This window comes from Cibotium barometz, chromosome 33, assembly GCF_041138505.1.
Source record: "Cibotium barometz isolate CiBa-2024 chromosome 33, ASM4113850v1, whole genome shotgun sequence".
In the NCBI taxonomy this organism is placed as follows: domain Eukaryota; kingdom Viridiplantae; phylum Streptophyta; class Polypodiopsida; order Cyatheales; family Cibotiaceae; genus Cibotium; species Cibotium barometz.
The window spans coordinates 31,820,089-31,834,638 of NC_141078.1; the positions used below are offsets into that span (position 1 = coordinate 31,820,089).

A 14,550-nucleotide genomic window follows, 5' to 3' on the forward strand; every position below is an offset into this window, starting at 1 on the left:
CCCAAGGGGTGCACCTAAAAATATGTAAGTGTACCACGTGGGTTTAGTAGAAATGGTTTTTTAAGTCAAAAATTTGATAAAAATACAAAAGATGTACTTATAAAAGGTGTTCTTTTAATGGAGTTTCAAAAAACATTGTAAGTTTTTATAGAAAAAGGGGTTATTTTAAACACTCCAAGTTTATAGATAAGGGGTTTTAAAATACCCCTTTAAGGCGCATGTTGAATGTAAGTTTTCCCACCCCTTGAGACAATATAGAGAACATGTAAAAGGAAAATGAGAAAACCAAAGCTGTCACACGAGCAAGAAAAGTGGACTTGTCTATTCACACAAATAGCAAAATCTTCTGCAAGACAAAGAACTTAATGTGAGAGAGATGGTGCAAGCAATCTGTCTATATATAGTGCCCAAGGTTAGTTTTATTGTATGCTAATCACCCTATAGTTGGTCTTAATGGAAAACAACTACGTCCTCCAATTGACATAATATTGAACTAAATAAAAAGCAATAGGTCTAGGCATAGCTTCTCAACCCATCTGATAATAAAAATGAGAAGTTTGAAATATTTCTCAACAAGGGACAAATTTAAAATGAATTGTTTAATTTGAGACTGACTACCACACACAAGAAGTACAACTATTAACAAGAAAATATGAAGTAGATTACAAGGATATCAAAGGGAGGGTGTGAGTAAACAAGATTGAAATCTTGACACAACATGGATGTAAGGGCGTGAAGCATGGAAAACATTATGCAAAGAATTCACATAACCATGGAGATCTAGATTTCCTTGCCAAATGAGCCAAGTAGTTTCACCATGCAAGAATAGTAAAATATAAGCCTCATCATTAACACCTCCAAAAATTCTAGTCACACAACCTGCATGTTGAAGGGACTTCATGCTAGCCCACCAAGAAGAGGGGGTAAAGTTAACATGATTAATAATTTGACTATATCCAAAGGTTAACAAGGGAAATGGATGCCAATTGTGCCAAGGAGAATACGTGATGAATATGTGGAAAATAGAAAGCTTTAGTAAAATGATTAAGCACGTGGGAAATGTCCAACTAATGGTGGATGGGAATCTAAGATGGGTACACATGGCAAAAAAGTTCATTTATCAAGGTAAAAATGGTGAGTTAAGGTGGATTTAAGGTTTATATCACAATGCAATGAACTAGTCAAGGCATGGAGTGATAACATGGGTGTACGAGTAGCATCCATGAGCAAGAAGGGAAAGATTGCCATTAAAGCTTGTTAGCTTGTAATTTGGATTAGTATGAGTTAATTGTGATTATCAATTCACATTGGCCTCCTATATACCATGGCCCCCTTTTCACACATACTTATTAGTGTCCACCTTGCTTGGTCTTTGTCCCATAAGCCTATGTCCCTCACTTACACTTGGCCCTTTGGCCCAATACAGCGCATGCTTGGCCCTTGGCCTCATATGTACAATTTGTGTTCACACTTATGTGTCCATCGCTTCATTACAAACCATCCCCACCTAATTTAATATGTTTTGTTCTCAAAACATACCATAGTATGGATGGTTTGCATAAGCATCAACATGAACCACTTCACACTTCATTGCCAAAGCTATCCAAAAGAGCATGATTTGAGCCTTTGAAACCTCCAAAACTTCATGTAATGCTTCCCAACTCTCATTGTCAATTATGGCTAAGAAGTGTATATTTCAATTGCATCCATTTGAACCTCTTTTATGCCTCATAATAGTAAATTACAACAAGCTATTTTTTACTATTTTGACTCAAGAATGCACCTCGGATGAATCAAAAAGGTGTTCCATCCCCTCCAACATAGAGGCAGGCTGCCATGTTGCTTCATGTTAAGGTAAACCTTACGACTTAATAAGGTATTCATGCAAAGTGTGGTTGTATAACACCTTCTCGCTTTCTCCCAAAACCTTCTCGAGAATGTACTCCACCATGCCATCTTCACTCGTAGGGGGAAGCTCATCCAATAGTTGCACCTCCAGCCCAACACATGCCTTCAAATGTGATACGTGGTGTGCCACCATAGATGCCAAGTGTCTCATTTTTGTTTGTACAAAATCGGCAGCTTTTATCAATCAGTCAACTACCACATAGATGCTTTCCATCATGCTTTTCATAATCATCATCATTTGTGACATATCATTTGTCATAGCAAGAATTGCTTGTGCATTTGCTCCTCCCAATTGATTTGATGTATTGGCCACATTTGTAAAACTTGGCCCAATTTACACATGATTTGTCGTATGTGCCACATTTGCATTGTTGCTGTTACCTTGTAAATTCATATCCTCTTCACTAATCACCTCCACACGATCCTCATTCACCATTTCCTTATCTTCCCTTATCTCTTGAAGTTCCATCACTTGCTTAGATGGACACCCCCTTGACATAATGGCTGAAAATGGAAAATGGAAATAGTAGAAGGTCTAAATGGTGTCGAAATTTGATGATCTAGGGCTCTATGGATATATCTTGTGTCAAAGTATCCAAATATGCAAGAATAAACGATTTTTGGATAGCCCTAATATTCTCTATTTTAGGGTTTTTGTGACACTACTGAAAATAGGAATTAGGCTATAAAGTACTCAAAAGTCATCCGATTTAGATGCAATTTGGTGTGTGAGCTTGTGATGACAAGTAATAACTATATCTAAGAGGGTTTGACCAAAGTCAAACTATAGGTATACTCTGTTTTGACTTTTTGGTGGACAAAGTCAACCATCTAGGTTTGACCCTCCAACGACATAGGATTCAGGTGTACTATGGATTTTTGCAAAGCCCTAATGATGTCATTTGTCCCAAATAGCTTGTTGTTTTTGAATGGACCCAAGTTTTACCACCAATGAAAAATGGCAAGTTGGGAATCCAAATGATGTCAGAACGGAGAGGTGGAAAACTTGTTGGGAAGGTGTAAGGGAGTACTACGAACCTATATAATCACCAAGCTCCAGCCCTAATGTTATTTTATTGAATTAGGATTTTGTGAATCTGTAGATTTGAACAAAAACAAATGTTCATCAACAACCTACTTCAACCCCACTTTTGCAGGTTTCGAACCTAGCATACCGCATTGAGAGGCAGAGAGTCTAACCAATCCAGTTGTGTACTTTAAAGTGGACCAGTGTGGTCTAATATTGCCAGTGCTGGCAGAATTCGTTGTGGATAACAAATGTTATGTACTCTTATCTGACATTCAGAATATTTTCAGCCTTACAGAAGATTTTGCTCTATATGCTATTACCAATTTTCAGGAAGAGAGCAGTGGTTTTGTCTCAGAAGATGACAGTGATGACTTATCATTGGAGGAAAATTACAATAGTAAAGAGTGTCTCAGCATATGTTTGGGCAAAGCACAGAAGTTTAAAGAGGATGGCTTTATGCCAGATGATAAGACCTTCATGGAGCTTCAGGCCAAATATGGCTATGATAAGTTGAATGACTCCACACAAAAAGGATGAACAGAGTAGGAGAAGATAGCAAAAGTTCTATTAACCTTTGGCAAGACCAACTGTTTGTGACAGATGAGACTCAAGTCAGGTTCTCTCTCTCTCTCTCTCTCTCTCTCTCTCTATCTCTCTCTCTCTCTCTCTCTCTCTCTCTCTCTCTCTTTGTGAATGTGATATGTATATTTATGTTTCCTTAATTATTTTGTTTTGCAGAGTACATTTGAAGTCAATGACGAATTCTTGCAGCGGCATAAAAGGGAGTACTGTGGCCGAGACGTAGCTCTCTCTCACTACCTACCCAAATTGTCTAAGGCAAAGATGATAATTTACCACAATGCCATGAGCCAGGAAGGGAGAGTTGCAAATCTTTTATTCAAGACATTGTCCCTGTTCCTAGGTGGAATAATTATTCCTAAAAGTTATGAGAAGATTATTTTGATAGAGAAGTCCATTGCCTTAGAAATTTTTGGATGCTACCCTGGTTATGCGAGCACCCGAAGGGGTTACTTTCATACCTATGCTGCAGTAGCATTGTCTCTAGTCATAGAGAACCCAGAGGAATAGAAGAGTATGGCAAACCCCGTTTGCTAAGGTATAAATGAAGTCCAGAACCACCGGAATTACAAGTCATTAGAATGGAAACATACAATGTAAAAGACTTATGTGTTACATCTATCTGTCCAATGATTAACAAAAATCTTTTGTTCTCTCCATTTGTTTTGTGCTTGTATGGCATTTGAGTTTTTAAATGCTTCGGAATGCCTCAATCTCTTCCTTTCCATATGTCTGAGTGTCTGCATCAGTTTGGATGACGTCAAGTAGTTGTTGTAGTATCCTTCTATAGAACCATTGGAACACTTCTTGTAGGTTGTTTGCCTTACTTTTTCCACCACCATGTTGTGTGTGCCTGAAATATGCATTTCGAGCCATATAGTGTGATTTTTCAAGCCCTTGTGTGTTCCAAATGCTAGGATATCCATACTTGTGCATGTGGTTGTAGAGAATATGCTGTATAAGAAAACATACAATGTAAGTTAGTATAAGGGCTAGGAAACAACAGTAAGCTAGAAACATACCATGTAGTGTGTAATGTTGGTGTCAGTCCAAGCTGCTCTGAATGCTTTTTTGAATTCTTGTAAGTTATCTTGAAAGCTCTTCGTTATCCACATCTGGGTAATTTATGTGAGTTGCATCAAAATTATTGCTTACGTTGGTAAGCATAGCTTCTAAATGCTTATGGATATTAGTATATATCTTAAGGATGCCCACTAGGTGATATAAGGTAGACCCACAAAGATTTAAATGCTAGTGGGTATTATATACTTCTAGCTACCCATGACTAATTACCCATTGATAAGTATTAGCCACAACCTCGTAGTTGGCTAGTGTTGCTGGTATGTCATCTGCTGGAACAAACAGGTTGAGTTTGTCAACCCTGTTGTCTAGAATTTTTGAATTTTGTACGACACGACACCAACTACGGAGGTTGAGGACTGTTGGATGCAAAGGATAAAAGAAGATATCTTGTGGGTTAGTTAATATCAGATCCCCCCTTAAAATGCCCAAAATGATGGTTGGGTCAGCATCGCGCTTGGTATTTTGTTTAATAAGGGTTAATTCTCCTAAACCTATATCTTCAGCTAAGTTAATGTCATATTGAAAGTAATGAGAGTGTTAGTGTAGACAAAAACAAGGTAAGAGTTTGAGAAGGGGCCCGATGAGTTACTGGCAATTGTCCCAATTCCGAGGCACGCTCAAGGAGGGTATCTAAGTCATCTATGGGCTCCGGTCTTTGACTCCTTTCCTGTGTGGCTAGTTCGCGGGCGTTCTTGCATGCGGATATTAGCGTTGCTAAGCTCTGTAGAAATGGTTGTTTCTCTGATCATCCGTTTAGCATCCAGCGCTTTGAATCTTCTTGCTGCTGCCACTTCTTGTGCTCTTCTGGCATTAGCTTCTCTTTGATTGGCTTCAGTAATCTGAACTACCTATTTTGTTGCCAATCTTTGTGCATCTTGTAATTGGTTTTCTAGTTGTGATATTGTTTCTTGGCTTCTTTGCACCGCTGTTTGGTTAGTGAATGATTATTTCATTGAGAGTCTTTAGCTTTTCTACATGTGCTTTGTTAACCTGCTCTCGTTTCTGTTGCAGTCCTTGTACTCTTTCTTGTTCTTCCTTGAGATTGGTTGTGAGGAGCTCTATTTGTTGTCAAAGCATATCCTCACTATGCTTTGCGCTCTCCTAGTACTCCTCCATTTCCTTGGCATGCCTACTAGTTGTTAGGCTCTTTTTGTGAGCTATCTCCTTTTGTATCTACTCCTTTTCTTGCTCAAGCCTTGCATTCAAGTCACTATTCTCATTTATTTTTTGTACAATGGTTTGACTAAAAACCAAGTTGTTGCTCTCCAATAATGCACTGTATCTTGTTTCCTGTTGTTTTGCAACTTGTAAACTCTTTATGATTCTTTATGAGTTCCCTCTGGTGCCGCCAAAGTATCTTTCACACTTTGTGTTTGGGCATTTGCCTCTTCTAGCTGATTCCATAGGTTGGCATTCCTATCGTGCATCATGTGTGTTGTCAACAAATGGCAACGCCATACCTTCTGTTCCTATTCCTAGTTGGTAGTGGCCGCACCTATTTTTATAAGGGGATAAATGAGGAGTGTGTCAAGGCCTTCAAGGTATCCTGGAGAAATCGTCGAGAAAGAACCAAGATTTGGCAGTGGCTCATCTTCATCCAATCTTCGTTGTTTGCTTGGCATGGACATCTCTTGGGAGTGTGGCCTCTTACTAGATTTTGCTGGCTTCTCTAAATCTTGTTGTGCAACCGATGCCTCCTCGTGTGCTTGTCCTTCCGAAGTATGATCTTTCAGTGTGTTCTCCAGCTTCCTCTGTGTGTATCTCCGCGTTAGTTGTGAATCCTTTAAATAGCGGGGAGAGGTCTTTGAATATTAGTTGTGCAGGGCTCGTTGGAGGGGAGAGCTGTTGGTGTTGTTCTGCATAGTAGGGACTTGTTTTTCTTGGACAGCCTCTTGGTATGTCTTGATCTCTGATGCCACAGCCACTTCCAATTGTTGAGATTCTGTGGTGACATCCACTAGTAGCCCTCTCATCCTTTTGTCGGTCTTCTTCTTTTGATCTTTTTTGATTGACTTTATGAGCTATTCTGTCTCCATTAACACTGCTTGTCCTTCCTCCACTCGAAGCTTGTCCTTCCTCCACCCTTCGAGTAGCTTCGGTAGGTTGACTGGGGATTAGGGGTAGCGACATTTTTTCCTCTGGTTCATCTTTTACTGGTCGCCGTTGTGCCACATGGTTAAGTATTTGTGTTAACAGGTATGGGTTGTTGACCTTGGGCTGATGTGCCTTGAGATAATTTCCCATTTATTTGTGCATAAAAAAGGCCCATTCGTCCTCCTTTTCTTCATGTGCTTTGGCAATCCTGTTAAGGCTAACCCTGTTATTACTGGTTTGATTTACATCATCAAAGACATTGCCCTGCAAGCTTTCTCTGTGGCTTCATCCTTGATATTTTCATACTCTGCCCCATTGGAGTTATAAGAATCTCTCTTTAGCATCTCCTTGATGGGTGTTGTATCTATTGTGTGCCTGTGGGTCTTGACTGTCTCGTGGGCAGGGAGCTGTAAGGCATCTCTGATAAGGTCTTCTGTTATTAGCAGCTCTTCTATGGTACCATTTGCCTTTGTAATTTTTCCTCTATTTGTCTGCTTGTCATATGTACGGAGATATTTTGTGCGCAGAGGTCTGTGTCGATCCCTCTAGGTAACACTATAGCCATTCTACCGAGGCTGACTTTTTCCAGCTTATCCTTTACTTTCGCATCTTCCAACAGATGGAGGCATTCCTTATTGTGGCACTGCAGAGAGTGATTTTCCCATGTGGTGTAATGACCTATCTTCTGATGATGAGAGTTCCCTGGAGGGGAAGGACTGGGTATAAGGGCCCGAGAAGCTCCTCAGCTCGCTGGCACTCTGGGACCCTATGGCACTGTTGGCTTGTGTTGGAGGTGGTTGCTCCCGGGACTCAGATTCTGACATAGACATCTATACAACCATATATTGTTAGTCGGAATGACTGGTGGAAGCCACCGCCTTTTTTTTGGTTAATTAGTGTTAGTATGTTAGTGAAAGGTTCGTGAGGGCCTTCCCATGTGTGAATTTAAAGGCGTGAAAGGTTTTGCCGCCTTGAGAAGAAGAGAAAATCAAAAACCTCCCGCTCAAAACAATTCGGATTTGGAGTGGTTGTGGTTGTGGAGTCGGGAAGACAACGAGGGAGACAATGCAAGATGATGGGTTGCAGGGACGAAGTTCGGTTCAAGTTTGGTTAGAAAAGTTGGCTTCGTTACATTCAAAAGTGTAATGAAGAAAGAGAGTGGTGTCTTTTTTCAATAAAATAAGGCACCATAGTGGGAATAAAAAACTATCATTAAGATGCATTGTTTTGAATTAAAAAACACCCTACATAGTTAATGGAATAAAGAACTCAAACATGATGCACGTACCCTCCAATATTATATGTGGATTTATTGGCTTGCTTTGTCCACATCACCATCCCAAGGGATCTCTTACAAGGCCCCTTTTTGAGTCCAAATTTTCCCTAATGCTAGTGATGTGGAAAATAAAAGTGGGCCTTCATGCTCACATGGATTTTAATTGTATTATGAATATATTATTCACCATAAGGCTACAAGTTGGGGAGTGTGAAAGGCATGTGGAGGAGTGTGTGTAGGTGCATAATTGGGAAAGATTCTTCTAGAATGCCTACATAGAAGAGGAGAATTCTGCCATGTGTAAGTGGGATCTCCACCTACATGCCACTTAGACTTGGCTATTATCTCATCACACTTTCAAAGTCAAAAAGTCTTCAATTTAATAATCAATAGAAGATTTAGCCTAAGAGGACAATTGATGGTGACATCTACCCTTATGTCACTGAAGGGTTGAAGATTTTTATGTTCTAATTTGTAACAATGGAAGAGAGGGTGATTCTCCACCTATAAAAGGAGCCCTCCTCTCCCTTTCAAATCAATGAATGAAGCCTCCTCAATTGAGCATTTTTGTGTCATCTGCCATTCTCTTATCTTCAAACCCTTATTCAAACACTCTCTGTACATGTGAATGTCTCATTTAGCATTAGCTCCTCATGCTTAACCCAATTTTGGACCTCTTTGATGATTCATGATAAGTGGGATAAGCAGTTATTATCTTGGTGGGCTTGTGACTTCTCAAGGTAACCCTTGCCTTATTGCCGCTCTCCTTTGGAGGTACCAATGGTTTTAGCGGTAATGAGCATGTGGAAAGACTTTGGGGACCATAGGTAAATCTTTACAATTTTTCATTGAGCAATGTTAACCCTTACCCTCTAGCTTGAATCATGAAGGAGATGAAAGGCAAGAAGCCATGTGAAAATTGAGGTTTCATGCAAAGAGAGGGAAGACTGCAGTTTTTGTGGTCTAATACCCATCACTTGGGTATTGGTTTCTAAAATTGATTATATGGCTAGGAATCTCTTTATATGCTCTTTCCACTCATGTAACTAATTTCTTAATCCTTTACTTCATTGATGATCAGAATTTTTTCCAAAGTTGCTAACTTTTAGGCAAATTTTGGTAATTTTATAGTCTTGTAGTAAAATGCTCATAACTTTTCGCTTGGTTGCTCATTTTTAACGGTTTTTATATGGGCGCGAAGCTCTCTTCAAGCTCTACGCACTTATGTAATCCTCTTTTGTATAGTCTATATGGATTTAAAACTGCAATTCTCTATGTATCTCTGTTTTTATAGACTTTTGGCCATTATTTCTTCTTAATAATGATTAATTCCTCATAATCTCTTATCAAAAGGCAAATCCCATGTGTCTTATCCTCTTGTAAGTGATTACTATATTCTAATCTTTTACTTTAATATGTTCCGTCCAAATCGCCCAATTCAAACGGATGAACCTTACCAACACTCCCCGTATGTTTCATTTCACATAATCCCGAGGAATTGCGCTCTTGTTTGGAGCTGCCAGACTGACAGAAATTCTTGTTTCTCTTGAGCCTTTCATCTTTCCTTCCATGAATTATGATCTGACCTTTGATATGTTTATCTTTATCTTAACCTAGGGAGAGAAAGGGAGGTGAGGAGGCTGTGAGATTTCATACAAGTGTGTTTTGATTCTAAGAAGTGACCGAAGTCATAACCCCAACTTTGTGTCACGCTACCCCTAATCTTCTCAATTTTTGGACAGCAGGCTTTGATTCTATCTTTAATTCAATATGATGCCCAATTATCTCTACCTAGTAATTTGAGATTATTAAAAAATGAAAAGATTAGGATACCTCTTTAGCATGTCAAGGTAGCTTTCTTGTTCTTTTGGTTTCAAACCTACTGCTAGCATTTACCTTAGCCTCTCCTATGTCCCTGTTGTATCTGTTTGGTGTGATGTCCTTAGCTCCTTGTTGGTTTCCCTGTTATGAAATACTAGGCCCATAATATCAAACGAGCTTGTATCCTCAGTGCTTGATGTTTCTTCCTCAGTCTCTTTGGTGGAGTACTCACTGCTCTCTTCATCTACAGTGGTTTCATATCTTAAATCAATTTCCTTACCTTTGTTCCTATCATATGTGACCTTCTTGCTAGAGGACCCCTTCAACCCTTCTAGATTTAAGATAAGCATTCATGTTTCCCATTTTTTATCTACATTCATGGCAATAAGCCATTGCCTCCCTAAAATGATTATATAGCCCTCCCCCTTGCTAGAGATAATATACATGTTGACCAACTTCCACGTCAATGGAGAAAACTATGATTCTTACACCCTTAATGACTCCCAAACATTTTATGCTAGAGTTTTTGGCCAAGGTTACTTTAAAGGGAGATGGGAATTAATTTCCATACCTAAGTTTTGCATATTCCTCTCTGACATTACGCACATCTAGGCTCCTCCATCCACATACACCCTTGACACCTTATGACCATCTAAAGCTTGGACAACATCTTTATGGGGGTTGCTTCTAAATTAGATTCATGCGCCTGACATGCTTTTTCTTAGGGATTCTAGTGCTTGATAGCTTAGCCCACTGCTTTCTTAATAGAGGTGATAGCTTTGAGAGTTGTGGATAAGTAATATTGGGTCTTTGTGAACTCAAATCAATGGAAAGGTTATAAGACTTGAGGCCCTTACCAAGAGGAAAGTCCTCCATAGTGATCTTTTTCCTGGACTTCTTGGCTTTCTTGACTCGCTTGCTACTCTCGCCTTCCTCCTCCTTTTTCTCCTTCATGGCCTCCTCTCAGTCTTCTATCTTGTCATCCATGTTCTGAGCTCTAGCTCTTTTTATTGCTGGCATGGCCTTCAATTCCTCCATGGGTTCTTCAATTGTGCCTAATTCGAGCACATTGATCACTCGATTCTTCTCTACCAGTGGTGGTGGTTGTGAATTGTGGCACTAGTGAAATAGGTGGAATCATTGTAGGTAGTTGGGGTGGGGGCATATCCCTTGGGAGTGGTTGAGCGGGCCTTTGGAGGACTGGGAACATCACCCCTCAATGTCTCCTTGGGTACGGACAGTTATACATCCCAATGTGGCATAGGCACATGCCACTTCTGCAATGTGCCTGTTTTTCCTTTCTACAACACCAATTCTGTTGTTGCGGAGTGTACCTGCACATAAACTGCCTCTTGATTCCCTACTTTCTCAGGAAATCGCTGAACTCATTGGAGAAATATTCTCCCCCACCATCTGATCTTAGGCATTTTGTTCTCAACCAAGGCTTTAAATATCAGAAAGTGAGCAAACACCTCACTTTTTTCCTTCATGAAATAAAACCATACTTTCATGGTGTGGTCATCAATGAATGTAACCTAGTACCTGCAACCTGCAATTATTTGCAGTCTTGGTTGGTCCCCATACATCTCAATGTATGACATCCAATGGCCTTGCACTGACATGCTTTTTATGTAGGAAAGCATGTTTGGCCTACTTACCAAGTTGGCATGCTTCACATACCTTACACATACCTTATGCATACTGTCAACCTTAAACTTTGGCAAACCTGCAACAACAACATATCATGGATGGAATGTACATGAGTTGGATATCAAGACTTGGTGATTTGCATGAGGAGGTTTATGTTTCCCAGCCTTGTGGTTTTGTTAAAAAAGGATAGGAGTCTAAAGTATGCAGGTTAAGGAAAGCTTTATATAGCCTTAAGTAGGCTCCTAGAACATGGTATGAGAAGATAAATGCATACTTGGTTGCAAATGGTTTTTACAACAGTCTAAATAAAAGTACCCTCTATGTAAAAAGGAGTAAGACTTCTTTATTAGTCATTGTTTTATATGTTGATGACATGTTGCTCTCACAGGACCTAATGAGAAGAAGATTTTAACCTTAAAGAATAAATTATAGGTGTCATTTGAAATGACAAATTTTGGCCCATTACATTACTATTTAGCATACAATTTATGCAGCGTGATGATGGTCTTGAAGATTGTAATCATGTTGATACACCAGTAGAGATAGAGGTGCCAGGCTCAGTCTCTCTAGGATGTAGGTGAGCGATTTGATGCATCACTTTATTAGCAAACTGTTGGGTGCCTCATCTATTTATGTGTAATATGAGGCGCGACATTCAGTTTAGGGTTTATGCACAATTGTCCCAGAAGCAAGTAGAGTATTCTAATACTTACAAGGCACTTAGTCCCTTGGGTTATTCTATGCTAAGAGGGGTGATATTTAGCTACATGCTTTTCGTGATTCCGATTGGGCTGGATGTTATGATACGCAATTTTCCACTAGTGTCTTTTGCTTCTATCTTGGTGATTCATGTATATTATGGTTCAGAGAATCACACATTACATGGTAAGAGTCATTCTAAATCTAGTATTTTAAATGTATACATTCTATTTTTCAGTGTTTTGAGTATACATATGTTGATTGGGAATGCAACATATCTTGAAGGCTCATGGTCCATACTTTGCTAACATGAGGAAAGTTTAGCAATATGCTATAGACAAGGCATGGAGTGATAATATTGGTAAGCCTCATGTGGATTTCAAAAGGCAACGTCTCGTGGAGGTGGAATACATGATGCTAATCCCATGAGAGAGTTACTCAAATGGTGGTATAGGAGGATAGAGATAAGGTATAAGGAGAATATGCTAAAGTCCATACTTAATGATTCAGAAGCAGTCTATAGAGCGAGACATCTAATAAAAATAACACATTATGAGAACTCAACATCAAGACAACACCATGCAAACTGGTTGAGGTATTAGGAAAGGATTGGTAGTCAATGTAATCATTAGAGAACAATCTAATGATGGTACCATGCAAACTAGTTGAGGTCTCAGGTAGTCAATGTAATCATTAGAGAACAATCAAATGATGGTAGTCTTTAGTAAATGTAGAACTTTGTTGGTGCGACAACGATTGAATACAAAATTAATAATGCTAATGTTAGTAGTCATATTAAATTGTGAGAATGATACTTTATTTTATATATATTTGTGTGTGTGTGTATACACATATATGTATGTGTATACACATACATATATGTGTGTGTATATATACACACACACACACACATACGTATGTATATTGTCCTTAGTATCTCATATCAAAGTTGTGAATATAAAGTCATCTCACTTCACTTCTCTTCTCTCCACTTCACTCTCAAGAAGTAGTATGGCATACACGAAGAAGTCTGCTCATAAAACCCTAGTTAAAGTACAACCACAACTGCCTCCTAATCCTAACAACAAAATTGATACTGAATGTACACTATCCGAAAACGGTGCTCTTGCTCCACCACCATCAGATTCCACAAATGCAAGAGCTCATCTAGCTCTAGCTCTAGCTCTAGCTCTAGCTCCAATGGGTCCTCCACGGCCACCTCACAGAAAGTGAAGATGGAGACTAGGCACTATTGCCCTCTGAGAGATAAGGAAGTATCAAAAGGCAACAGACTTTCTTATACCAAAGGCCCCTTTTGCAAGGCTAGTGAGGGAAGTGATGTGAGATCTTCAAAAGAAAACTGCAAGGAGGTTCTATGCATAATATTATAGTAACTCCTTTGATTGCTGGTCAACCCAATCATTGATGAAAATTTAAACAGCAGTTGAACATCATCTAGTTGATTTACTGCATGATGGAAAATTAGTAGCTATCCATGCCAAGAGTATCCCTGTCAAAAGATAAGGATTTACAATTGGTTCGTAGGATCCACCAGCAATAGTGATGCCTTCAATCTCAACCCTGTCATGATGTGAGGACCCGTAGATGCTAGGATATATTTTAGTGTGAGAAACATTCTGCACACTAAATCAAGCTTTGTACTCCTTACTTTTTTAGCACTTTCCAGTATTTAGTTTGTCCCTCATACCTTATACTCATATTTCAACTAAGTACTTTGTTCTATGAAATTTGTACCTTGTACTTTAATTATGGCAATTTTAACTTGTCTCATGATGGACATGATTTTTGTGGTTGGGCTAATTGTGAGTGTGGACCCTAAAAATATTCTTTCAATGAATCTGATCATGCTTGGCCTTGAACCAATATATTTGCCTTGCAAATATATATGCTTCTTTGTGCTATGTAATAAGACATTGGTAAGTTTGGAGCCTTGTAAAAAAAATGATTCACCCTTGAAACCCTCTCCAACTAGCCAATTAGCATGCTTCGCCTCATCAAGAATGGTTCTTAGAGTGCATTCAGGTGAGCTATCTTCTACAACTTGTGTGAGTGTGTAAGTAGTAACATTAATACTTAGTTAACAACAGCTTTCCTTTAGTGAGAGGGAGAGAAGACTACATCTTACCCCACAAGGTGATGTCGCCATGGGGAAATAGAACATTCCAGCACCTTAGCCAATCCATGGTAGAAAGATTACCATTTACAATCTTTCCATTTCCCACACCATGCTTGTATATATTAGTATTGTGCCAAGGATTTGTTTTTTATTGATGCATATTGCTATCCTCTCTAGAATGGCTGTCACACAGCCTGTCATCCCACTAGCCACATATCACCCATGATCTCACCAACCATGCCAGCAGTGGGGTGAAGTGTGGGGCCTATCCCC

The 14,550-nt window shown here is 39.3% G+C and overlaps 1 protein-coding gene across 1 annotated transcript in view; it reads right to left on the reverse strand.

Moving 5' to 3' along the window:
* Positions 1-2,041, reverse strand: part of LOC147619489 (uncharacterized) — a 65,587-nt gene extending 63,546 nt beyond the window's left edge. The window contains exon 1 of the mRNA XM_086773449.1: positions 1,907-2,041. Within this exon, the coding sequence (XP_086629575.1) occupies positions 1,907-2,041 (135 nt within the window). The remainder of the gene's footprint in view (positions 1-1,906) is intronic.
* Between the last annotated feature and the right edge of the window lie 12,509 nt (positions 2,042-14,550).